At 41.9% G+C, this 24,606-nt stretch overlaps 2 protein-coding genes and 1 long non-coding RNA gene across 7 annotated transcripts; 2 read left to right on the top strand and 1 right to left on the bottom strand.

The window, feature by feature from the left end:
- Nucleotides 1,526-6,117, top strand: LOC110434022. Of its 5 annotated transcripts, none has more exons than XR_002451465.1 (4): nt 1,535-1,597; nt 3,380-3,570; nt 4,164-4,284; nt 5,881-6,117. It is a non-coding gene; the product is annotated as an uncharacterized LOC110434022 (long non-coding RNA). The 5 variants fall into 5 exon arrangements; XR_002451466.1 differs by lacking the exon at nt 1,535-1,597 and adding an exon at nt 3,272-3,286; XR_002451464.1 differs by lacking the exon at nt 3,380-3,570 and having other exon boundaries at nt 1,526-1,597; nt 5,881-5,966.
- On the bottom strand, nt 10,421-13,022 carry LOC8074544 (magnesium-protoporphyrin IX monomethyl ester [oxidative] cyclase, chloroplastic). The gene is made up of 5 exons (XM_002457610.2): nt 12,450-13,022; nt 12,297-12,361; nt 11,566-11,893; nt 11,380-11,478; nt 10,421-11,155 (listed from the first exon to the last, which is right to left on the bottom strand). Exons 1-5 carry the CDS (start codon nt 12,915-12,917, stop codon nt 10,892-10,894), a joined length of 1,224 nt encoding a protein of 407 aa, XP_002457655.1. The 5' UTR covers nt 12,918-13,022; the 3' UTR covers nt 10,421-10,891.
- Nucleotides 22,286-24,011, top strand: LOC8074545 (transcription factor MYBS1). The gene is made up of 2 exons (XM_002455421.2): nt 22,286-23,017; nt 23,117-24,011. Exons 1-2 carry the CDS (start codon nt 22,584-22,586, stop codon nt 23,562-23,564), a joined length of 882 nt encoding a protein of 293 aa, XP_002455466.1. The 5' UTR covers nt 22,286-22,583; the 3' UTR covers nt 23,565-24,011.

Below are 24,606 nucleotides of genomic sequence, written 5' to 3' on the forward strand. Positions count from 1 at the left end.
ATGGAACCTGAGGATGAATACAAGACAGCCTTCAAAACACACCATGGTCATTATCAGTACAAAGTCATGCCATTTGGGCTGACTAATGCTCCAGCCACCTTTCAGTGTCTCATGAATCATATTCTGCAACCTTTTCTGAGAAAATTTGTGTTGGTGTTCCTAGATGATATTCTCATCTACAGTCCTACTCTGGATGACCACCTGGTCCATCTACAAGAAGTATTTGAACTCCTAAGACAGCATCAGCTCTATTTGAAAGAGTCCAAGTGTTCATTTGCTCAACCCAGCCTCTCATATTTGGGACATATTATATCATCAACTGGTGTCTCCACTGATCCTAGCAAAATTCAAGATATGCAATAGTGGCCAGCACCAACTTCCATCACAGAGCTGAGAGGTTTCCTAGGCCTCACTGGGTACTACAGAAGATTTATCAAAGGTTATGGCTTACTCACCAAACCTCTCAACTCCCTGCTCAAACACAAAGCTTTTCAGTGGTCACCCACAGCACAGCTAGCTTTTGACAAGGTCAAAATGGCAATGACACAGACACCAGTACTAGCCTTACCCAACTTTCAAGAACCATTTGTCATAGAAACAGATGCATGCCAAGATGGAGTTGGGGTTGTCCTCATGCAACATGGTCGACCTGTAGCATACTTGAGTAAAGCACTGTCTGGCAGAAACAAGGATATATCTATATATGAGAAGGAATTCCTAGCCCTCATAATGGCAGTAGAGAAATGGAGACATTACCTTCAAAGGAATGAGTTTACAATCCTCACTGACTTGCAGGCCTCCTCAGCGGTTCCAAAACAAATTGTGGACCGTCGTCTAGTCAAGAAGGGCAATGCTGCAATCACACAAGTGAAAGTCACATGGACGGAGCTGCCTGCCACTATCTGTACCTGGGAAGATTACAACGTTCTGAAGCAAAGGTTTCCGAAGGCGCCAGCTTGGGGACAAGCTGAAACTCAAGGAGGGGGAGGTGTCACGGCGACAACGGCTTGACAGCTACAGCTGACAACCAGCGAAGGCGCATTTGGGTGTAGGAAGTTTACGTTTTCGTTTTGTAAGCCGGAAGGCGTATTTGGGCCCAAGGCCACTCTGTAATAAGCTAAACCCAAAAACAGGGGAGGACTCATCCATTCAGACAACACGAACACGCCAAGCTCGGGGGTTTGCCCGGCGGCGTCCTCGTCGCGATATCCTTCTGTTTGTCTTCCGTTGCGCAGCTCACGTTCTCGCCGGCGACGGGCGAGGGCCACGGGGCGTTACATGTGCTCGATGAAACCCTAGCACACGCAGCTGTGCAGGCGCGGCGGCCCCTCCATGGGCACACCTCGACGCCGCGTCAGTCTGCGTTTCTTCCTCCAGGTACGCCCACCCTTTCTCTTCCCTTCCTGCTGTTCGAAACCGAGCACCCAGACCCTACCTCTTCAATCTCTGATATGATCTAATTACAACGTATTGTGCTTACTAATCTCAGTGTTGTTTCAATTCAGTTGTTATACGTGCTATTGCCTATGGATCAATATGCATGCAATTGACAGTACTCCCTACGGATCAAATATACATGCAGTTCAGAAATTTAAAGGTGAACCATTTAATCACTTATTTAAATGGTGGTTCGATCCAAGATTTTTGTTTTTGGTGTTGGTAGTTTTTCAGAGCCTTGCAATATTCAGTGCCAGCAGCTGCACAAAATCTTTCCGAACAAATGCTATCTCATAATAATAATAATGAGGATCCCTGCACATAGTCAGAGAGTAAAACCTTTATGTCATTCCAAATTACAAGGCACTATGATAAATAAAAGTAAATCTTTTAAATTTGGCATTGCTATGCCGGAACGAAGACTGCACGAATCGTGCATGTGGTGAATTCATGCCTTTTATCTCTACCTGTCTTTTGTGCTTCTATAATCTCCTTAATTCTCCCTTACAATACCTTCCCGATTCCTCTTGGAGAAGCCTGGTCCATGTCACTCCTAATATTTTCAGCTGTTGGATCTTCGATCGTGTGTCCGCCGTTGTTTGGAGCGGATTCGGATGAAAGCGGCTTCTGCTGCTCCGTCCTTGCTTCCATTGGCTTTCCTCGCTTTTGCCACGCGTGGGCATTTTTTCGCTCTATGGTTACATATATACAATAATTGCTTCTTTATTGAATTAGGGTTCATGTTGATTCAACTTGGTCATTGTGCTGCTGTTGGAGCTCAGGACATGCATCATTTGCGCAGGGATATTCGGTTTAGTATGTGGCAGTTCTATTCTATGTGATAATTTGATGTTTCAAATAGCACGTCCTTATGTAGATATGCTCTGATTGTTTCTTAGCAGGATCACCTCCAAACAAATTAGATCAGCGATCTTTTTTTGTCACTTTGATTTATCCACCACTCTAAATTGATTTAGCACCTGAGCAAGTTGTCAATGACATGTTAGTTTTAGGTGAGAACATTGTTCCTCCTATTCTTTGTGATAATTTGGTGTCTCAAATACCATGTCCCTATGTAAATATGTATTAGCTGTTTCTTAGCAGGAACACCTCCAAACAAGTTGGATCAGTGATCTTTGTTTTTGTCACTTTGAAATTTGTCCACTGCTCTAAATTGATTTAGCACCTCAGAAGTTGTCAATGTCATGTTAGTTCTGAGAACATCGTTCCTCCTATGTTATGTGCAATTTCTTTTTTTTTGGACTACATCCTGTGTTATACAAAATGTCTTCTTTTTTTGTGTGTGTTGGGGGGGGGGGGGGGGTTGCGCCAAATAACCTTGGTTACTGATTATGATCTGATATTGCGTTGGTGCTGAATCTCTGTTCAATATGTTTATGAAACGGTCAGGACTCTGCAGGACACGGTGGATTCAGGAAGGGATGATCTTTTATTGGATTTCTGTTCTTAATTGAGGAAAGGTATAATCGCATCATCTCCCCACATTTATGTTTACTTTCACAGGGGCTGGATTACTTTGACTGATTTTAGTTTCTCATTTCTATACATGCTTACATTTATTTGTAATGTCCTTTTTTTTACTGAAGGGTGGTGATCATCTGAAGGTCAATCTTTGGGCTGTCCAGTGCTCTTCTGGTAATACCTATAGGGTATCCTGCTGCTATACGTGTAATGTCATTGTTGCTTTTTTTTGGCAATCAGTTATCTGCTTCAGGTGATTTTTGTTCTACATGGCAGAGCGTCACAGGCTTTACAAAGCCAGTTGAGTCAGTAAAGCTTTGACGTTACACTAGGTGCTGGTGCAACAACTGGAGCAGTAAAGCTTTGAGTCAATAAAGCTTTTACAGTTTCAATGCTTCTTGCAAAACTAAACTCCTTTTATGCTCTCAACAATTTGACTCGACAACATTTATGTGTGTAGGTGAGTGAAAATTCCTTTTGTGCAGAAGGTGCTACCAATTTAGAGATTGCTAAGAAAACCATGCATATACATATAGCGACAACAGCAACATTAAAAATTAAATATTTCTTGCTTTGCTTGGTTTACGACCATTATACTATTACATTCAGCCCATAATCTGATGTCAATGTTCAGACTTATTAAAAGTTAAGGTACATTCTGAATTCTTAATTACTCCCTCCATCCCAAATTGTAAGTCATTCCAAGAATCTTGGAGAGTCAAAACATTTTTACGTTTGACCAAAATTATAGAGAGAAATACTAAGAATTGTAACGTAAAGTTAGTATACTTTGAAAATATAGTTAAGAAAGAATTTAATGATATTTAGTTGATATCATAATAATAATTATTTTATCATATAAATTCGGTCAAACTTAGAAAAGTTTGATTCTCCAAGATTCTTCGAATGACTTACAATTTGGGATGGAGGGAGTACTACATATCAGTTCGAGAGAATTATCTTAGTCAATACACTTGATCCTACAAGTACTTATGTCACTTAGCTAGATGTATTCTAGACTTCATGGATACCTAATTATTAGTGACAGCTATACATCTACATACTACCCTTTCAACGTTCCCATGAAACATATATTGCAAAAACATGCCACCTATTTAAGGCTTTCTCTTTTTGTGAGCTTTTAGCAACAACCTAATTCTAAAGTTTTTTTTAATACAACTGCAGTGTGATAATAGCATATTCATTGCAGGATAACACTAATGTATGATCCCTCTTTTTTGTAGCCTTTTAGTGTAATGGCTACTTACAATAGCCGCTTATGGTAATTACTGGCGCCACACAGTTCAGCTAGAATTATTACCTTAAAGCGAATATTCTTCTCTATTGTTGGCAGAGATGGCCTAGGTATACCTGTAACAAGTATTGCTTCCACCCTTCTTGTCTCATAATGTATAGCACTACCTATTTGTCATCTTCCAAATTTGAAATACTTGAATGGTTCTTTATGATTCTGGCCAATCAGGGTCACCACTATAATAGTGGCATACATGTAAGGACAGTTTTGGCGCAGAGAGTTCATGTCTTCTTAACTTTTTAGTTGTTGCAGAAGCCATGTACTCACCACACATTTCAAGTTATATATATCGTACATATAGGATTTTAATTAAAATATGTTTTATGTATGTTTTTAGCCTTTTTTCTTCCTACAATAGGCCATTTAGACATACGATATTTTATATTTAGCCCCCATATGCAGCCTGAGTTAAGATATTTTGATGCTTTAAGAATGAAGATGCCATTTTAGTTCCTACACAGACCATTTAGGCTTTCATGAATTAGCTTCTGTGCTTATTGGCGATCCATTATTTTTAGGAAAAAGTCTACATAACCCCCAAACTATATAAGGTGGAATACTTCACTCTCCAAACTATAAAACTGGATATTCTACCCCCTAAACTTTCAAGACCGGTCAAATAACCCCCTCGAGTGGTTTTAGAGGGTGGTTTTGTCTTTTTCTTTTTTATTTATTTCCGCTGAATCTTTGAAAAATCATAATAAATCATAGAAAAATCATAAAATAAAAAATTCAATTTTGTTGGACTCCTGATGAGTAGATCTACATAGTAAATATATAATATGATATACTTTAGTACAAAGTTTTTTCTATAGCTTTAAATCTATGTTTTTCTGTAATTAATTAGAATAATTCATATATGTAGTTCCTATGGTCCAATTGTGGTAAAATTTTTATGGTAGGCTCACTATTGTATACTTGAACTATGGTAAAAATTTCATACTCATTGGATCACATATAACTTAGTTATAGATAAAGCATAGATTTAACAAGAATAAAGCTAAATAAATCTATAACTAAATTTTACTTAATCCAATGGATACCAAACTTTTACCATAGTTCAAGCATACAATAATGAGTCCACCATAAAAAAATTACCACAATTGAACCATTGGAACTACATATATGAATTATTCTTTTTAATTATAGAAAAACATAGATTTAAATCTACAACCAAAACTTTGTACTAAAGTATACCATATTATATATTCATTGTGTAGATCTACTCATCAGAAGTCCAACAAAATTGAATTTTTCATTTTATGATTTTTCTGTGATTTATTATGATTTTTCAAAGATTCAGCGGAAATAAATAAAAAAAGAAAAAGACAAAACCACCCTCTAAAACCACTCGAGGGGGTTATTTGACCGGTTTTAAAAGTTCAGGGGGTAGAATATCCGGTTTTATACTTTGGGGGATGAAGTATTCCACCTTAGATAGCTTAGGGGGGTTATGTAGACAAAACCACCCTCTAAGACCACTCGAGGGGATCATTCATTGCTCTATTTATTGATGCCACTTCATAGTCATGATAAAGAGTTTTCATAGATGCAATGCCGCTCATATGTACAGATTCTATTCTTAGTTCTTAGGATTGTTCTAGCCAAATATATATTAAGCTAAATATTTGCTCTATGCATTTTAGTTGGCAGTGCTACCATACACCATGACTTTGACCACTATAGATGGATCTGACGAATCATCATGCTATGCCAACAATTTCAAGCTCCTTCAAAGGCTTCTCTGATGACTTCCTGCTGTCGACAGGTTACCTCTCATTGGGGTAGTCACAATGGTGAGATTCCTTAGTGTTCCATTGAAATTATATATGCCATACTTTGCCCTTATCACTCAAATTAAATTATTTTACATTTCATTTCCACACACTATGCTTTACTGTTTAACACGGTCAAATTGTGTGTTCCTGAGGTAACTATATCTGCCATGGAGTGGCCTTTATTACTACACAGGCTGTACTTTTGATGTCTTCATGTTGTATTTTCCTGATGCGCTTAGAGGCTTAGAACATCGTGCTATCCACATATTGCCACTTCATGCCATGATCCACATATATTCCTTTTCCAAATTCTTTAAATTACACCAATTATAGCTCTCCAAAGATAGGGACTTTGTTTACTCATTATCCTTATTGTATTGTGCTGTTCAAGGTTACCTTCTCTGCCCACCTTATTGTTTCTATATGCTTCTTTTTCATATTCTTATTTAGGGGCTTTTGACCTCCTTTTTCAAGGTACCTGACATGCATTATTCTCATTGCTTTCATATGTTGACCTCCCATTATATCGTGGATTACTCCAATTCTTGCAGTTCTGAAATGATCAGAAACAACCATTGATATGCACTGAAACATTGGAAGGGCAACACGCTACGAGCACATATATATCAATCCATGCATCAGCATCGATTGTGTTGACTTATTTAAGGATGTCTAGCTTGAACTCATGTTATATGCCTGTATAATATTCCTCCACCTTCATGATTTACCACACGAATTATATATGTATCTTATAAATAGTATCAATGTATACATCTCCTTATGAATTACTCAGTTTGAACATCAAATTGAATTGCAAATAATCCCATAATCTGTATTTTGAACATCCACGCACTTTCTCCATATTTATAATTTTTCATATAGCTGCTCATGCGCGCGATGGCGCGCGCCCTTCACTAGTGGATATGTAAGCGACAAGTGAAGGATCATTTGTATCGGACGAATGAGCAAAAAACAAGAATTGATATCATCAAGTAAACGACAATCTTTTTAAGCGTAGAGAAAGAGGAGACACCCACATTTTGGGCACCCTAGTAGCCTACTCTCTTCGTCCTAAAATAAATGTTGTTTGCGCTTTCCGAGAAATAAATTTAATTAAATACATAATAAAAAAATATTAATATTTATAGTACATAATTAGTATCATTGCAAAGATCTTTAAGTCTAATTTTTTAACAAATTTATTTAGAGATAAAAATATTGCACGTATTTTCTACAAATTGAGTCAAACTTGTGGCACGAAAACCTAAAACGACACTCTTTTTGGGACGGATGGAGTACATCTTTTGTGCTAACTTGTTTATATTATACATTACAAAAATAGCATCTTGCTTTCTTTGACTTCCTCCACCCATCTTGGATCTTGCATCACTATGTGGTCTGCTTACTTTTGCTAGCAAGTACCTCCCTCATCACCTCCTTCTACACCACCGATAGCGCTGCAAATACCATCATGCATCCTTCGTTCACCAGCACGTTGTTCCTCTCTCATCATCTCGCATGTCACGTGTCATCACCCGTGCTTGTAGCCTCCCTAAAACTGTCTCCAACGACTCATTCTAAATAAATTTAGGTACATGCAATTCATACCTAGTCTTCTCCAACAACAAGGCTAAAAAAAATAACTCTTCCTGCAAATAGGTCTTGAGAAGAGAAGATACTTATATTTGTGTCATACCTCTCCTGATACCCAAAATAGATTATATAAGTATACTCTATTGGAGGCTATAAGTATTGTGTTGAAGACTCATTTTGGATTTGGGTCTCTTAAAAGATTACCTGTTGGAGACAGCATAAGGTCCTCCACAATGGACGAGTGATGCCATAAAAAAGTATGTCCTATAAACAGTATTAGACATCGAGTACTTAGTGGCTGCAGTGAATAGAGTAAAAGAAACCATAGCTATCTCTTGTGTGCTACCTCAAATAATACATGTATTTCTTCTGTCTCTAAAAGCTTTAATTCTTAGAATCTGTGTCTGACAAAATTTTTTAAGTTTGACCAACTTTATAGAAAGAATCATCTATGACATAAAATGAGTATCTTATGAAAATATATTCTATGATAAATCTAATGGTACTAATTTGGTATTATAAATCTTAATATGTTTTTCTCAAAAATTGGTCAAAGTTTAAAAAGTTTTACTTAAGACAACTCTAAAAATTAAAGTTTTTTGGGACAGAGAAAGTAATAATAAAATAGTATTTATGCTAGCTTAAATAGGACGGACGTACTCAGGTTCTATCATGCATGTACAAAAAGAATATGTGTTGGAATGTAAAAAAAAAAAGTTATTGATTAGACAAGCTCATGCCGATATAACACATATTTACAAGGTGGCATGGCCGGGGACTCAGAAGAAAGCCTTCTCTATTAATTGGAATTCCTCATGAAGGTCGGATACTAGATTTTATCTTGTTCTCTATGTTATTCCCTTCGGTTAACCCTATGATATTTATGAAAAGATATACTACTTGCCCCGCTTCCATATTTTTTTGTCACCACTAGAAGTTGTCATCTCCTCGTGCAGTGTATTGCGCAATGTCCAAACTTCCTCTTCCATTTTTAGCATCACTCAAGTGACACGCTGTGGAACACCTAACCTTCCCTTTAGGCCTTATGCAATGTGTGTTCTAGGAGTAGCCCTTGAAACAAAGGCAAAAGGTTTGGAGCACTACTCCCTACACCGCAAGTACCGATACCCACTGCTAGTAGATGGGGAGCAGAGCAAGTTCAAGCTCCGGTTTCAACTTAATAGAATACTAGGTGAATTCCCCGCGCGTTGCTGCGGGATTTTCTTAAAAATAAATCATTATATACATAGCACTACTACACGGTATTTAGTCTATTACATATGTACACATATGAATTTGACTTTGCATGTATTTTATTGTATTAGATCTAGTAAAAAATTGCTAAGCTAATAAAACAAAAACTAATATTTGGTTACATTATAGAGGAATTAATTGGTGATGAAACAATTAATGTATGTACATGACTTGTAGGTGAATATATTAAAGATTTAAAGTATTTCACATGATATAGATGACATGGTTATTTTTTATAATTAATATAGAATGGTATGGACTTAGTGGAGAATGATGTGGACATATTGCATGAAGAGATAAAATATTTAGTGGGTCATTTAGTGGGGAATGATGTGGACACCTTGCATGAAGAGAGAATTCATCTAGTGGGGTTTAGCTTTATAAGAGTTATAGATATGTTTGCACGATGGTAGGAAGAGAAAAGAGAGACGCGCAGTACTGAGCCCCGGAGAGAAGAGGCTGAACATGTTGGACACACTAGTGATGCCTTTCATTGCAACATGAAGTGATCCCCTTCATCATACGTGGGACCCATTTATCTGGGTTCAACCATATCCGTTGTGGAGGGCCTTAGCAGCCACAAAACCTTCTTCCCATGTCATAACTTCAAATTTTAATCATAACACTAGTCTAGAGCTTGTCGAAGTTGATGTTTCAGTTGGAGACGAAGAGGTCAATAAATTTGGCGTGTCTTGATTTTTTTTCTTCACACATCATCTATCCCTTCCTCTTTTTTTCCTCCAAATCTAGATATCTCTCGTTAACTCTCACAATTTAGAAAATGCACTTTGATTGTTGCCTGTTGGTGTTTTCTTTATTGAAGGTACCGTATCATAATAGAATTACAATATGAACTCACTAGCTAACAAAAGAGTGTTGACTTCCTTTTCCCTTCAGGCTCCATTCGGTTACCCTGGAACAGGTCGTTCCGTGCGAGGAACGGTTCCGATGTTATAGAAATTAGTGAACAAACGGTCAACCAGAAATCAGTCTCATACAACCAAACAAGGCCTGACAGGGATGCTTGGCATACTCAATCTCAGTTTTTTTTAGAATTATTCATCCTAATTTTGTAATTTCTACAAACTTTTGGAACTGGTTCCATGGGCGCAATATTAAAGGCATTTCATTGAGCAATTTTTGCATTATTTTAGTCTAACACACATAAGCCTTAATCATTTTATTGTTATTTTACAAAAATTAATCTGACATAGATTTCAAGGCTAGAGCATTGTCTAATAGGGCCATATATATCTCTTATATATACCAAAAAGTTGCAAGAAATGGTGACTATAGCCTCAAAAGCAATATATAAGTGCCATTGGACAGACACTCTTATCATGTATATCAATTCAGTTTTGTTACATTAAACATATGCTTTTAACCAGTTTTTTTTTTATGTGTGATTTAACAATAAAGCGAATGGTAGAGTTTCCAATTAAATCTTAGAGTATGATTATGATGAAAGGAGATAAGAGAGTGGACCGGTTAGTATCGACAATCTTCTACCACGATTTTCTTACAAATGCTTATAGATAATTGTCACTTATGATGCATGACATTGCTAAAATAAAAGGAGATATGTAAATTCACATGGTACAGCCTCCAAACGCTGTTAAATGGTTTTCTAGTGTTACACAATCAACCAAATGTGCTTGATACATTCATCATGCTAGTTCGACGTTCCATGGTTAAGTAACTGCTCTGAGGCCATATGTGATTGATCATATAAAGGTCTGAATGCTTTTGCTTCATTAGCAGTACAACAACTTCGGACGTTCCCTTCTGTTGGAAAACTGGAACGGTCGCTTCTGATGCTATTGCTTCTGATGCAGTTCACTGTCACTTACATGGAGATGCCACACAACAAAAACTTGCCAAGCTTTATGTTGCCAAAGTCTCAGTATTTTACAGACGAACACAAGAAGATGCAGATCCTCTAACCGTCCAGCGTTTTCACCATTCAGGCCCCTTAGGGGAAAGCACCAACTTGTCTTTCGGGAATAATTCGGAGAGAAATCTTTCTACAGAATCAGTAAACAAGCTGGGGCTCAAATTCAGCAAAATCAACTGAGCCAGACTCGATGGGGGGCATGAGGTATGCGGCAATGATCTCAGACACCAGAGCGGCAATGAGAGGAATCCTCTTCAGGTTCTTCACTAGGGGAATGTCGTCAGATTCTCCGATGGCAATGATCTTCTGGTTGATCACAACCATCCTGTCAAGCTTCCTCTTGAATTCAGGGTTCTCTACATCCAGAACAGCAGGGAAGATCCTCGCTGTTGTGCGGTTGGTCTGCACAGGTATGCACGTTTTTACATTGTCAGTAGCAGCCTTAATTCACACCAACATTTCTAGAAGCAATTCATAGATTCTCCTAAACATTGATGAACTACAACAAGCTTTATGTGAATTCCTAATATTTTATAAGGACATTATTGCGATGTCCAGCATTGTTCAGAGAAAACGTATGAAATATAGCAAACATGTTAAAAATGAAATGATAAGCTCATTTATACCTCAATGATCACATGCATGTCAAATTCTTTAGTGTCCAGACCAATTCCCTCATAGAATGCAGTGCGTTGGCAGTCATTCAGGTACATGGTCACATACACCTGCAAAAGGTCATGTAACACAACTATCAGGAGTGAAAACCTTTGGAGTTAATCGATCTATATAACAAAAGAATAGCTCGAAATTACCGAGAGGCAGAAGAACCGTGACCAGAGCTTGGCCTTCCAGTCATTGAGGAACTGCGGCTGAGCCTTGAGCAGGGCAGAGAAGAAGTCACCGTGCCTGTTCTCGTCCTGGCACCAGTTTTCGAAGTACTTGAAGATAGGGTACACCTGATACTCTGGGTTCGCTTTGAGGTGCCTGAAGATGGTGATGTACCTCCAGTACCCGATCTTCTCAGACAGGTAGGTGGCATAGAAGATGAACTTGGGCTTGAAGAAGGTGTACTTCCTAGCCTTGGTCAGGAACCCCAGGTCCAGCGCCAAATTGAAGTCAGACAGTCCCTTGTTCAAGAACCTAGACAGCACAAATCAGAAGAAACTTTCAGCAGAATTTCTCCATGCCTCCTATAGCCTCAAATTGGACACCATAAGGATAACATGCATGGCTGGATTCTTATGGACAGTTGCTGGAATCAACCCTCAAATGTGTTGGCCTAACTATTACTACTACTGACTACTTCATTGACAATGAGTATTTTGTATGCTCATATTGTAACCACGCTGGTTTAAATTGAGGCAGCAGCAAACTTAGAATATCTACATTCCTTGTCAAATTGAGGTAGCAGCACCGGCATAAGTTTTCATGAGACAGACAGACAATTACATTTCTAGTCTTTATAAGATATAAGAATGCATGGGTTGGCTACTAATTGCACGCATTGTTGTGTAGGATGAACGAAAAGAGATAAGGTGTGTACCCAGCATGGCGCGCCTCGTCCCTGGACATGAGCGAGAAGATCTCCGCCACGACCGGGTTGGTTTTCTGCAGAGGAAAAGCAGGGCATCAGCGCACGCCCACCAGGTGGTCGAGGAAATGCACGAGGCAAGCAAAGAAAGAAGCGGGAAGGAACCTTGAGCCTGCGGCCGAGCTCCTTGTAGAGGAGGAATCCGGAGAACTCGGCGGTGCAGGAGCGCTCGAGGAACTCGACGAAGATCTGGCGGAGCGGGCCCTCCATCTTGTCGGCGGCGGCCTTGAACTCGGGGTTGCGCACGAAGTGGGTCTGGTTGTAGTCCGTCTTGAACTCCTGCAGCAGCGCGTCGAACTCCGCCTGGTTGAGCTGCTTGTTGATCTCGGCGTTGAAGAGGCGCTCCATCTCGTCGAAGTCGGTGGTGTAGAACCGCGGCGTGAGCAGCGTCTCCTGGATCTCCGTCTTGCCCCGCTTCTTGGGGCCCGACGACTTGGGCGGCGCCGCGGCCGCGGCCGAGGCGGACACGCGGCGGAACCGGACCACGGAGCGCCGCGCGAGGGGCAGGCCCCCAAGGTGGCGGTGCGTCGCGGCGGGGTTGAGGAGCGAGAGCTCCATGGCGGAGGCGGCCATTGGTGGCGGCGACGGGGTGGACGGACTGGGGGCAGCGGCGGGAGCGAGCTCTAGCTCAGGGAGGAGGCGTATATGCTCATGCCGCGGCCGGCGCGTGGTGACATGGCGGCGGGGGATTGGGACTGCGAGCGGTGAGAGATAAGGTGGCGATGAGGTGTAATCCGGGGCTTCTAATCGCCGCGCGCCATGTGTGAGTGAGGGACCCCAATCTAGCCGCTCACGGTTTTCGCGCGTATCTTTCTCCCTCTCTCTGATTTTCCCTTTTCTTTCTTTCATTTCATTTTCACAAAGGATTGATGTGATTTCTTCTTCTTTCTTTCTTTCTTTCTTTTTTCTTATGATGAAATGTTCCAAGCCACATGTTTTGTTGGAGGGAACAAATGGTTGGTTCAGGTTCTTCTTGCTCTAATTCATGAAGCGCGCACAGCCCTTTTCTTTTTTAAAAAAAAAAAATATGGAAGGTTCCCCAAAGGCAGGACAAGGAGTGCAGGTCTCGATATTTCTTTCATGAAGCTTGCATGCCCATTTTAAGTTGGACAATTCTTTGCTCCTAAAGGTATGTCTAGATAAGATAGTGTTAGTTATTAGTTGAGACTAAAAATTTAGTTTTAGTTAGCTAAAGTTGGTCAGCTAATTGACTAACAATTAGTTAGAGCCTTAGACTCACGATTAGTTAGAGCCTTAGAGGCTTGGCTAAAAAATTAGAGCCTTAAAGGCTCTGAAAATTGGCCTGTTTATTAGCGCTGCTGTTTGGATAAGTTAGAATTAATTTTAGCTAAGTTTTAGTTAGCTACAAGTACAAGAGCTCTCGATGTCTATTAGAGCATCGCCAATAGTTCTTAGTTCTCAAGAATAATAATAGGAAAATCAATGATTTTTCCAAGTGGCTAAAAAATATTAGGAGCATATTTGTTGTGTTCCTCTAGCGGTTTCCAAAATCTCGCTTCTAAAATATAGAAATCAATTTTGCAAAAGAAAATATGTCTCTCAAACTATTTATAAATAGCTCCAACCACTTCTATAATGTTACGTCTAATATTGCAGCCTGAAAAATAGCTGGTGGGAGAACCACCCACTCGCACTTCAAAATTCCTATCATCGTCGACGATGAGGCCTTTTGCAACTTCGTGAAATAGAGTGATACTACCAAGCTACTTTCAACGACATCTCTCATTATTTTAAATGAGGTTATCATGAAAGGAGGCAAGCTATCAAGGTGCTAAATAACAACCTACATGATATAATGGACCGGCCTAAGCTATCATTTAGTGGGAAGACTAGTTCGAAGAGGATGAGGGTTCAGTTAGTCATACCATTAGGATTCTATGTGAGATCTCAAACTAGTGCATAGCATGAAGACAAAAGAGTGACCCATGGATTGTAGAATACCCATTGCACATCGGTGGAGGCTCTATGGAGGCCAATGGTGAGAGTGAAATCTGTCTTCCTCGTGACATATGGGTAACCACACAAGGAAAGAGAGTGCTCTCGATACACTAATTGGTTGCATGTTCTCTAGGCTCAGTGCAAATATGTCAAACAAAAACTGTATCACCGGTATTATTTACGCTGAGGATGATTGTGTTGATATGATTAACATGAATATGTAGGTCATTTCCAAAGGGATGATATGATGTGACTATAGTTTCGGCTATGTAATGGACGATCGGCATAACTACAACTCTTAGGAATTCCTTACACCCAATGATCTACTGCCACATGTGTTAAAGCTGAAGATCAGCTTTTGCTTAGGAATATTAACCTTGCGAAAGACTTTGCAATGGTTAGCCTTATTGGGTTCCAAAAGAAAAACCATCGAGTGAGGCAGCAATGCCGGAAAGCGGATTTTTTTCTACCTTGCATGCCCTTATGCTTGTCTAGTGATGAGATGTTCTTTTCTATTTTAAGAGAAAGCAGTTTTCCATTTAGTTTAGCTTTGCCATGACCATCAACAAGGCACAGGGATAAACTATCCCTAATGTTTGGGTGTACTTGCCAAAACAAGTGCTCTTGCACGGTCAATTATATGTAGCACTATCTAGAGCCTCAACAAGATCGCACATCATGATATTAGTCTTAGCAGCGAGAAAGTTGTGAAAAAAAGAGAAGAAACATATCTTCACAGTAAGAGCAACTCCAACAGCTTTGCTATTCTTATTATGAAGGCTTTTTAGAATTTGTATAGCAGAAAAATAGGCTCCAACAGATATGCTATTTGGTTTTGTAAAATAGAAAGTTTGTTATTCCTAGCAAGGCTGTTGTGGACCTCTTCTTTTTTAAGAAGTTTTCTATTTTACAAAATGGCTAAACATTAGATTTTGGCTACTAATTTTAGCCAAACTCTTGGAGATGCTCTAATTGATATATATATACAAAGAATATCAGCTATAAAGAGGTTACTTGACTGCTAGTGGTGATCGGGGCTATCCGTGAGTACTCGACATGGTGAGATACAAGTCCTAAATGATGCAAGACTTTGGTAAAAGTTTAATAAAACTATAAAACACCAAACTGAATGATAAAAGCCTGCTACATCTAACTGGATGGTCAAACTGCAAATTATCTGATTGTTAAACAGTTGTAAAAATCAATCCATGTGACATGGCTCTTCGTTTCTTCAATGGCATTTGGGTCCTTAAATCTCTTAATCATTTTTTTAAAGTTTTTGCGTATACAAAGAAATGAGGATGGAATTAAACTTTATATGGAACAAAAACATCTTCTAATCAACACATTTGAATATGAACACTGAAGTAGTGAACGTACTTGTTTTTAGCAGGGAAGTTTTCCCGAAATAAGAAATTGTATCTTTTCTGCATTGCTTTTTTTTTCTCTATCGAGCTATGAGCTCGTATTTCATTAAATGGAAGAAAGGTTAAAAGTTACAAACGCCTAGCCGAAGTGGGCGAGGAGCCCTCAAGCACTGCCAGCGCCCCCTAACTACTTGAAGCCATATTGCTAACGAAATCATCACGTTTATAGCCAGTTGCTGTCTAAGGTTGCCCAATTCTGTTCAGCACGTAGGTAATCATCGCAATGTGCGTTCCTCCGTGCTCCGTTGGAGATGATAGGTCTAACAGATCTACTACTAGTAGAATGAATGGGTATCCGAGGTACAAAGTGATAAGAACAGTAACACATATACATGTAGTAGATCTAGTACAACAGAGTAAAAATAGAGAGACACATAGATATGGGAATTTAGGGTTTCGACCGTTGTTGGCGGGAGCAGATATGGAAGCATCCATGGTGATGGAGTTGACGTGGTGACGCAGTAGATCCCATCGTCCTTCGGGCCTCCACCGACACTGACCGACGACGGCGGGGAAGGAGTAGGACGGAGGCGGCGCGGTGGTGCTTCCCGACGCCACTGCACGAGCCGATCGGATGGCCTGGGGATGTGAGTAGGGTTTTGGCGGCGCACGATGAACTTCGTGTTGTGCCTGTAGCCCCCTACTCCTATATTTATAGCGCAGCGCGTCGGGGGCCCACCAACCATAGATCGGTTAGGCGCCTCCGATCAGGACGCGATCCAGAGGGGAAAAGGCCTCAGCCGTTGGGCTGAGCCTGAGATCAATCTAACATCTAGTTGGTAGTTCCTATTCCTGTAGCAGTCTGAACGCAGTGTAAGCGAAGATTCGGGGTAAGGCCCTGTTTAGTTTGAGGATGAAAATTTTTTGGGTGTCACATCGAATATGTCGGAAGGATGTCGGGAAGAGTTTTTAAAAACTAATAAAAAAATAAATTACATAGCTCATCAGAAAACTGCAAGACAAATCTATTAAGTATAATTAATCTATTATTAGCACATGTGGGTTACTGTAGCACTTAAGGCTAATCATGGAGTAACTAGGTTTAAAAACTTCGTCTCGTGATTTTCAACCAAACTGTGTAATTAGTTTATTTTTTTATCTATATTTAATGTTCCATACATGTGTCCAAAGATTCGATGGGATGGATGAAAAAATTTTGGGTGAGTAACTAAACAGGGCCTAAATGAAATTCTTGAGCTACCGTCAGGCTGCAAGCCTGCACCTGCTATTTCTAAACACAGAGCTAGGAATCTGAGGATGGATGGACGGATGTATATGCGTCTTACCTTGGTCTGAGGAGCACGGCGGATTCAGTCGGCGGCGGCGAGCTTCAGTTTTGCCGAAAGCGGCGGGTGACGCCGAGGTGAAGGTCGCCTAGATCATAGGCGAACGTCAGCGTCGTGCACACCCCCGGATCGGATCCACGGCGAGCTCGAGGTTCGTGTGGCCGCCGGTCCCTGGCGTGTGACGACTGCCTGCCGGCTGCAGGCGTCCTGTTGCCGTTCCTCGGCCGCCGGCCCCTGGCGGATGCGGCCCAACCAATAGTGGCGATGCGGCCCAACCCAACCCAACCCAACCCAAGCGACGAGAAACCAATAACGAGGAGGCTCTCCTCTCTCTCTCAGCAGTCACGGTTCGCCGGTTCCTCCGACGCCGTCGGCGGCTCGTCGAATCTCCGCTCGCCGCTGGTACTTCGCCGTCTCCCTCGGCACCGGAGCGAGCGAGCAGATGCACTAGCAAGCGCTCTCTGCCTCCGTCCTCCTCATCCCTCATTCCCCCGTCTTCCCCAGCGCGGTATTGCTACTGCCCCATCCTCTCAAGGATCGAGCTCTACTGCCTCTACGCCGTGGACAGCGGCTTCATGGCTTTCGGTAGACCAGAGCAGGAGGGGAACCCTTCCTGCCAAGCCCACAACACCACAGGACGACGGCCACTGCACACAACCATGTGGAGGAGGGAAGAAGTGCTGCGTGAGAAGCCTAGCTTCAGAGTAGAGTGTTCAATTGTTGTAAATTGATGTGTGGATTGAGGTTGTGGCTCCATTGAGTATACTGAAGGAATATCTATCAATTTCCGAGTTTGATTGTTGCATCAGTTCAAGACTTCAATGTTTGTGATTATTATGTCAATTTGTAAGCTCTCTATAGCAAAAGAGATACTTCAAATACATGCTAAAAGAATGTCAGTTTGATATATGAAGATGGGGAGACGTTTACCTGTCCCTTGTGAGCTGAGCTCTCAATTTGAGTCACATATGATTGTTTCAATTTGTGACCTCTCAATGGCATTCACACATACTTGCAAAAGACTAAACATCAAGAGTGCTCTCAATTTGAGCCATATGTTTGATATACACAACTGAACATTCAGGTGGCAAAAGACTTCCAACAGGCAAAAGACACTCAAATGGCACATCGGAGAATGTTTGCTTCATACAAAACTGCATCTGCATACAAAACCCCAGAATTGCTCCTTTGCTTGCAAAATGGCAAAAGTGCTCTAAAAGTTCACCAGTCTCTAAAATATCTCTAGGTCACAAGCTCTAAAATCCATTTTTATAGACGGCTGGATTTAGAATCTGCTCTAAAGATCGGGGTATTTTTAGAGGCGGATGCTGCAAATGAATTTGTAAAGGTGAATCGTTTTGAAAACCACTTTTAGATACGGATTTTGGTTGAGCCGCCTTGAAAAAAAGACCTCTGTTGCTAAAAATAGTTTCCATAAATGAACGCTGATTATATATCTCTTGTGGTGGGTGCTCATGTCTGTTTACCGTGTTTCACACACAGAGAGAGAACATTTTTACCCTAAGTTAATAATCTCATGCATATCACTAAAAGACCCGTCCTTTTTTTTAGATCCCAGAGGAGATAGTGATGTTTATTATCGATAAGGACATGCAGGAACAACAATTACCTGATGTCGGTCCAGGTGTACAACATTGCAAAGTTTCACAATGATAAATACAAAGTGGTTTTATTCACGTTGTGCGTTAACATGAAACAAATGTATCACAACAACTAGTTCTTGTGGAGATTCCAAACTGACAGGAAGCATATATAACAGAACTGTGACCAGCGTGGAGAGAAAAGAAAAAAAAACCGTCATGGTAGAATCATGACTAAAAGGATATTTATTCCCACATAATGTTGTGCATGACAATGCCATATTTTGTCCGTGAACAACACGGTTGAGACTTGAGAGTCCAAACCAAAATTGTTGAAATGTTTTCACCATGATGACAAGGAATGCAGCGGCGGTGGACCTTTCAGCCAGTACAGGACGAAGGCGAAGCTGTCAGCGTATCGAGGCCCAAATCCCAGCAGCGGCTCAAAGCACAGGATGACCCCCAAAGGAGCCTTTGGAACCGCTTGCTTCCTATTTAGACAATGATCATTTGATTCCTCCACCTCTCCCTTTCTCTCGCCCTTTTCCTTTTCAGTGTGGCCATCAGCGTGTGACAAGGACTCCTGGCTGGAACCTTGTGTCCATATCACTCTCAAAGTACCTTTGCAGATGCTGGTGAGTGGTATCCTTTTTTATTTGCTTGTGTATATTTCCATTTTAATTGGTTCTTCTCTGAGGCCGTTTCAGGTTGTTGGTGAAATTGCTGGTTTTATGCCCTCTATCTCTTGTAACTGACTTACCACCAGGTGCTATCACTACTAGAATAACCTTCCTTTCCTTTCAGGGAAGGACATATAAATGTGTACTTCGACAGTTGTATATTTTTTACACTTCATGAGATGTGCCCTGGCAGTGGCATTTCATCTTCATTCTTGATAGGTGCACAATATGTTTTATCCACATAGACTGTGTATGGTATGGTATGGTATGCTTGGTTTAGAAACTTATCAATGTGGGTGAAGAGTGATACATAAAAACAAAGAACAACAATAGCATTAACAGAATATTAAGAAAAACATTCAGAAAATAAAGTTGAAAAAAAATAAAGACCAAGGAGAGCTTCTTCCGGAAGATGAAACAAACCTGTACTTTTTGTTTCTTCTCCTAAAAGCATATGAGTTTCTTCTTAAAAAGAAAGAAATATATGCCTTTCCTTTCAAAACCAATTCAAGATAAATTCATTTTGACGCACACTTATTTTCTCAAGGAAGGATATGTTTACTTCAAGTTCAATACTTTTTACTACTTTACAATTCATTATGTAGGTGCAGTATCATAATGAGCACACAAATGTATCCTATGATGCTAAGGCCCTATTTGGTATAGCTTATCTGGAAAGCGCTTTCTAGATAAGCTGCAGTGGTCAAAATAAGTTGGTGCGATCCAGCTTTTGTTTTTTATACAAATGAGAGCACAGAGAATAAGGGCCGCTGAAATAAGTTGAAAAAAGCATACTGCTTGGCTAATGGTTTTAGCTCATTTTGACCATAGCAGCTTATAAGTTGTACGCAACAGGCCCAAATCACTACGAGATTACAGTGAGCGATGTTACAAACAAAGACAAGGTGACTTTGGTTCGAGAAATGAGATGGGACAGTCCTCCTTTCAATGTTGTTTGGTTGAGAGTTAAGGGGGACAGAGATATCCCTACAAGGAATATTTGCTTGATATTCGAGGCAAACCCATCCCTTGAAAATCAGCGAATACACTCGTCCCACTTTGACATCATGAATGGCGCGTCTATTTGCGTGGGATTGAGTGACTGAGCAAGGGACGCAAGGGAGGAGATGGTTAGGGAGGGAGCACATATGGTGGGAGCATCGATGGCTTGAACAACCGATTATGGGTCCAAACGGTCAAGTGGGCGATGGCGAGGCAGAAGCAAGGGAGGAGAAGATGTGATGGGGCAAGGACGGAGAATGCATGGGGGCATGATGGAGGAGATGGTCGAGGAGGAGTGGAGATGGTGGAGGGGTTGCGGCTTGCGTGGTTGGGTGCTAGTCCAGATAGCCAGGTGGGAAATGGTAGAGCGAGAACTGAGCATCAGGGCACGAGGGAGGAGATTTCTAGGGTGGGAGCGACGGTCATGGTACAAAGCGGGGCCATGGGTGGACAATGGTGAAGACATCCATGGGCGAACCTAGACTTGATGAACCAAGGTGAATGTCATCCATTGCTAGCCGTTGTCGCCTCCTGATGGAGGTTGCTAGCCGAGCGCCCCCGGTTTGGCAGCGACTATCAACGGCGACCCACCCTTGGCTCGAGCGACGACATCTGAGCGAGCCACCTGCCTCCTCTACGTTGTCTTCGCTATGTTGTATGTGATTGACATATGGGTCCCACGTGACTGGTATCTAGGGAATTGTGGCTAACAGATTGGAAAAAACAAAGCTCATTCCTTCTCCTACTGCCACTCGTACCAAACGTAAAACAAGGACACCTATGTCCTCTTAACTAAACTAGGATATAAAACCATCACATCCCTGAAAACTAGAATGAACCCGTCCTGTCTCGTTCACCCAAGCCAAACACAATCTAATTAAATGTTACCATGCTAGAAAAATGTATATGGTATACTTGGTTCAATGGCAAAGCTAGAACTTAAGATTTGGTGGGAAGGGACAAATGTCAATAGGAGGGCCATTTACTCTTCAAGAACATCACAAATTAGGTAGGTCATTAAGGGTTTAGTTAAAAAATAACAAACTTAGGGGGTGGGTCTGAGGCCCTTCCAGCCCCTTATCGTCGCCCTCAACTCCAAGAGATTTTTTTATCCTTTTCATATTGACAAGAACAGAAATTTTAGTGAAAATACCTTTGACCAACTTCTTTAATTTGATATTCAAATACTGTCATCCTCTATTTCGATTTCACTAGCCAAAAACAAAGAGCAGAGCTGATTTTCTAGAGTGTGTGCAAGGTACGGAGAAGCTATTGGAACGTAGAAACATACAAATAACATTTTTATTTAAATATTTCTCCAAATAAAGATTTAGAGAGTGAGAAGAAAAACTTCTTGAAGTAATTTATCTTGAAACAAAAAACACCGTGCACTGTCCTTTTACAAATATAAAGCCTTAAAAGAATAATCTTTTAGGAAATCAAAATTCAAAGCAATAAAGCCAAGGAGCTTTCTTCAGGGAAATGGAACGAGGTTGTACTGTCTTTATGCTCATATAAAAATCATGATTTTTTTTCTCCAAAAGAAAAGAAAACTATACCTGTCTTCTAAGACAGAAATAAAGATAAAAATCATTTTGACGGCTACCTTTGCACCTAAACCTAGCCGCAAAACGATTACTAACCACTAGTATATATTCCATACACATACTAGAACCTTACGGGTAAGACCAATCTGGAACGGAAGAATTTGTAAAAATTAAACAAAGAATTGGGAAAATAAAGGGAAACGAGATGCCATACCTTTTTTTTTTTTTTGACAACAAGATGCCATAGCCTTTAGAACATAGGAATCCATAACCCAGGAATCGTAGAACCAAAAACTTTTCAAGAGAAATTAGCATATAAATATGGTTTATTTGAGATATCTATGTATGTTTTTTTATTACCAAATGGTTCTTTAATCCTGTAGGTCTATCATTACACGTGGGACGCTGCCTTTATCCATGAACTCATTATAACTACAGTCCCTGGTAACCTTATCTTCTCTCTCTCAACGGCCGGAACACACACCGTGTCGTTCTAGCGTTCTCATCCTCCATCCGCTTCCTCCTCCTGCAGCTGCAGCTCTCTCAAGTCAAAGCAGTGGATATGGTGGCGCGAGCAGCGAGCTAGGGAGGCCAGGTAGCAGCAGGCTGTAGTGTCAGGCGTTAATCGGCTGCTCGTGAGCGCGGCGGCTGAGGTCAGTGCGCTAGCAGCGCGGTGGAAGCTTGGAGGAGGCTGTGCCGACGACGACGCTACGCCACACGCGGACCAGACACCGGCGATGACCACTCTGGCGACGGCGGCCACGGCGGCGTGGACAAGGGAGGAGGACAAGGCGTTCGAGAACGCGGTGGCGGCCGCCGCGGCGCCGCCGGCGGACGGGACGCCTGACGATGGCTGGTTCACGGCGCTCGTGGCGAGCGTGCCGGCGCGGACGGCGGAGGAGGTGCGGCGTCACTACGAGGCGCTGGTGGAGGACGTGGCCGCCATCGAGGCCGGCCGCATCCCGCTCCCGCGCTACGCTGGGGAGGAGTCGTCCGCCGCGACGCCCGAGGGCTCCGGAGCCGCCGCCTCCGCGCCCAAGGACGGAGGAGGTGGCAGCGGGCACCGACGCGAAGAACGGAAGAGCGGCGGCGGCGGCGACGCCGGGAAGAGTTGCTCTAAAGCTGAGCAGGAGCGGCGCAAGGGCGTCCCGTGGACGGAAGAGGAGCACAGGTTCGTAGCAAAAATTCTCCACGTGTTCTTCTCGCCTTCAAATAAAAAGCTTGCATCTTTCATGCTAAATCTTTGATGATTTTGCTGTGTTGGTGGCAGGTTGTTCTTGCTGGGCCTGGACAAGTTCGGCAAGGGCGACTGGCGGAGCATCTCGCGCAACTTCGTCATCTCACGGACGCCGACGCAGGTGGCGAGCCACGCGCAGAAGTACTTCATCCGCCTCAACTCCATGAACCGGGACCGGCGCCGCTCCAGCATCCACGACATCACCAGCGTGACCGCCGGCGAGGTCGCCGCGGCCGGCGCACCCATCACGGGCGGCCCAGCAGCGGCGGGGGCGATGCCGATGGGGCCAGCGGGCATGAAGCACCACCACCCGGCTCCGCCGATGGGCATGTACGGGCACGCGCCCATGGGCCACCCAGTCGCGGGGCACATGATGGCGCCGGCGGCCGTCGGCACGCCGGTCATGTTCCCGCCGGGTCACCACTCGCCCTATGTCGTGCCAGTGGGATACCCGGCGCCACCGGCCAAGATGCACCAATGATTGATCGTCGATCTACCGGCGGCATTTGCACATCTGCAGGGCTGCATTCCGTTGCTTGTTTCTTTCTTGATTTCGTTCATCTTTGTGTAGCCAAAAGCCATCTATACATACATCCATCCATCCTTTCCTGATCTCCCGGCCCTTAATTTGATGTAATGTAACATAGATTACTTGAGTGAGTGCAGGGCAGGCAGGCGATGAGGCGAATAATGAGTATCTGCTGACTGTTGCAATAGCTAGCGTAATCACACTCAGGGAGGCTCGAGGAATGTGTAATTAGTAGCAGCCTTTCCAGGGTGCAAATGTTGATCATTTGTGCAGAGTTGCAACTGGGGACTGATCCGATTCCATTTTCTGGATGTAAATTGATTGTCTATAAATATCTCATCTGTGCTGTATGTAGTGCAGAAATATGTGTTCATCATCAGTGCAATTCCTTTTTCCTTCTGGAGCATCTCAATCAAAGTTCCCCCACCGCAGCCGTTGTTTTCAAACAGTGTTCAGTTTGGGATTGAGCTAATGTTGTTTCGGTTTCAGTGACCATCTATGGCTTGATACTCAATTGAGATAGTTTAAATGTTTCTTTTCTTTTTATATAAAACCTTTTTGCTTGACTAGTGGACAGGCAAGTGCAACATGCATGTGGATGTCAAAAGAAAATTCCTTTGTAAAGAAGGAATTACAGTTACTCAGTTAGTAAGCGAGCATATTGTAATTAAAAATGACTTTTCCTTAAAGTGGAGCATTCTGTTACTCAGTTGCCGGTGACAGATTGCCAATCTAATCGTCTATACAACTGAGAATACCGTCAAACAGCAGAACAACATCATTATTTAGATTCGGCTCCTAATCTGCTAGATAGTGGGCTACATAATTACAAACTCTTGAGACATCAAGAACAAAATATTTATCTCCTGCATCTCCCACACTAAACCATTTGCAGGCTCTTATGGAAGTATATTGATAGTGCAGCTTGCCTTGCCATCGTCCGAGTTCGTCTTACTTGTGAGAAATCCTCATGAGTGAGCATTGAGGAGAGTAA

This window comes from Sorghum bicolor, chromosome 3 (assembly GCF_000003195.3).
Source record: "Sorghum bicolor cultivar BTx623 chromosome 3, Sorghum_bicolor_NCBIv3, whole genome shotgun sequence".
NCBI lineage: Eukaryota > Viridiplantae > Streptophyta > Magnoliopsida > Poales > Poaceae > Sorghum > Sorghum bicolor.

Excerpts from the sequence above, each read along its gene's own strand:
- LOC8074544 (XM_002457610.2), bottom strand. The coding sequence starts at position 12,917 with ATGGCCGCCTCCGCCATGGAGCTCTCGCTCCTCAACCCCGCCGCGACG. Across the intron at positions 11,479-11,565 it reads CACGGTTCTTCTGCCTCTCG|GTGTATGTGACCATGTACCT; the intron begins GTAATTTCGAGC and ends GACCTTTTGCAG. Across the intron at positions 11,156-11,379 it reads ACATGCATGTGATCATTGAG|ACCAACCGCACAACAGCGAG; the intron begins GTATAAATGAGC and ends ATACCTGTGCAG.
- LOC8074545 (XM_002455421.2), top strand. The coding sequence starts at position 22,584 with ATGACCACTCTGGCGACGGCGGCCACGGCGGCGTGGACAAGGGAGGAG. Across the intron at positions 23,018-23,116 it reads TGGACGGAAGAGGAGCACAG|GTTGTTCTTGCTGGGCCTGG; the intron begins GTTCGTAGCAAA and ends TGTTGGTGGCAG.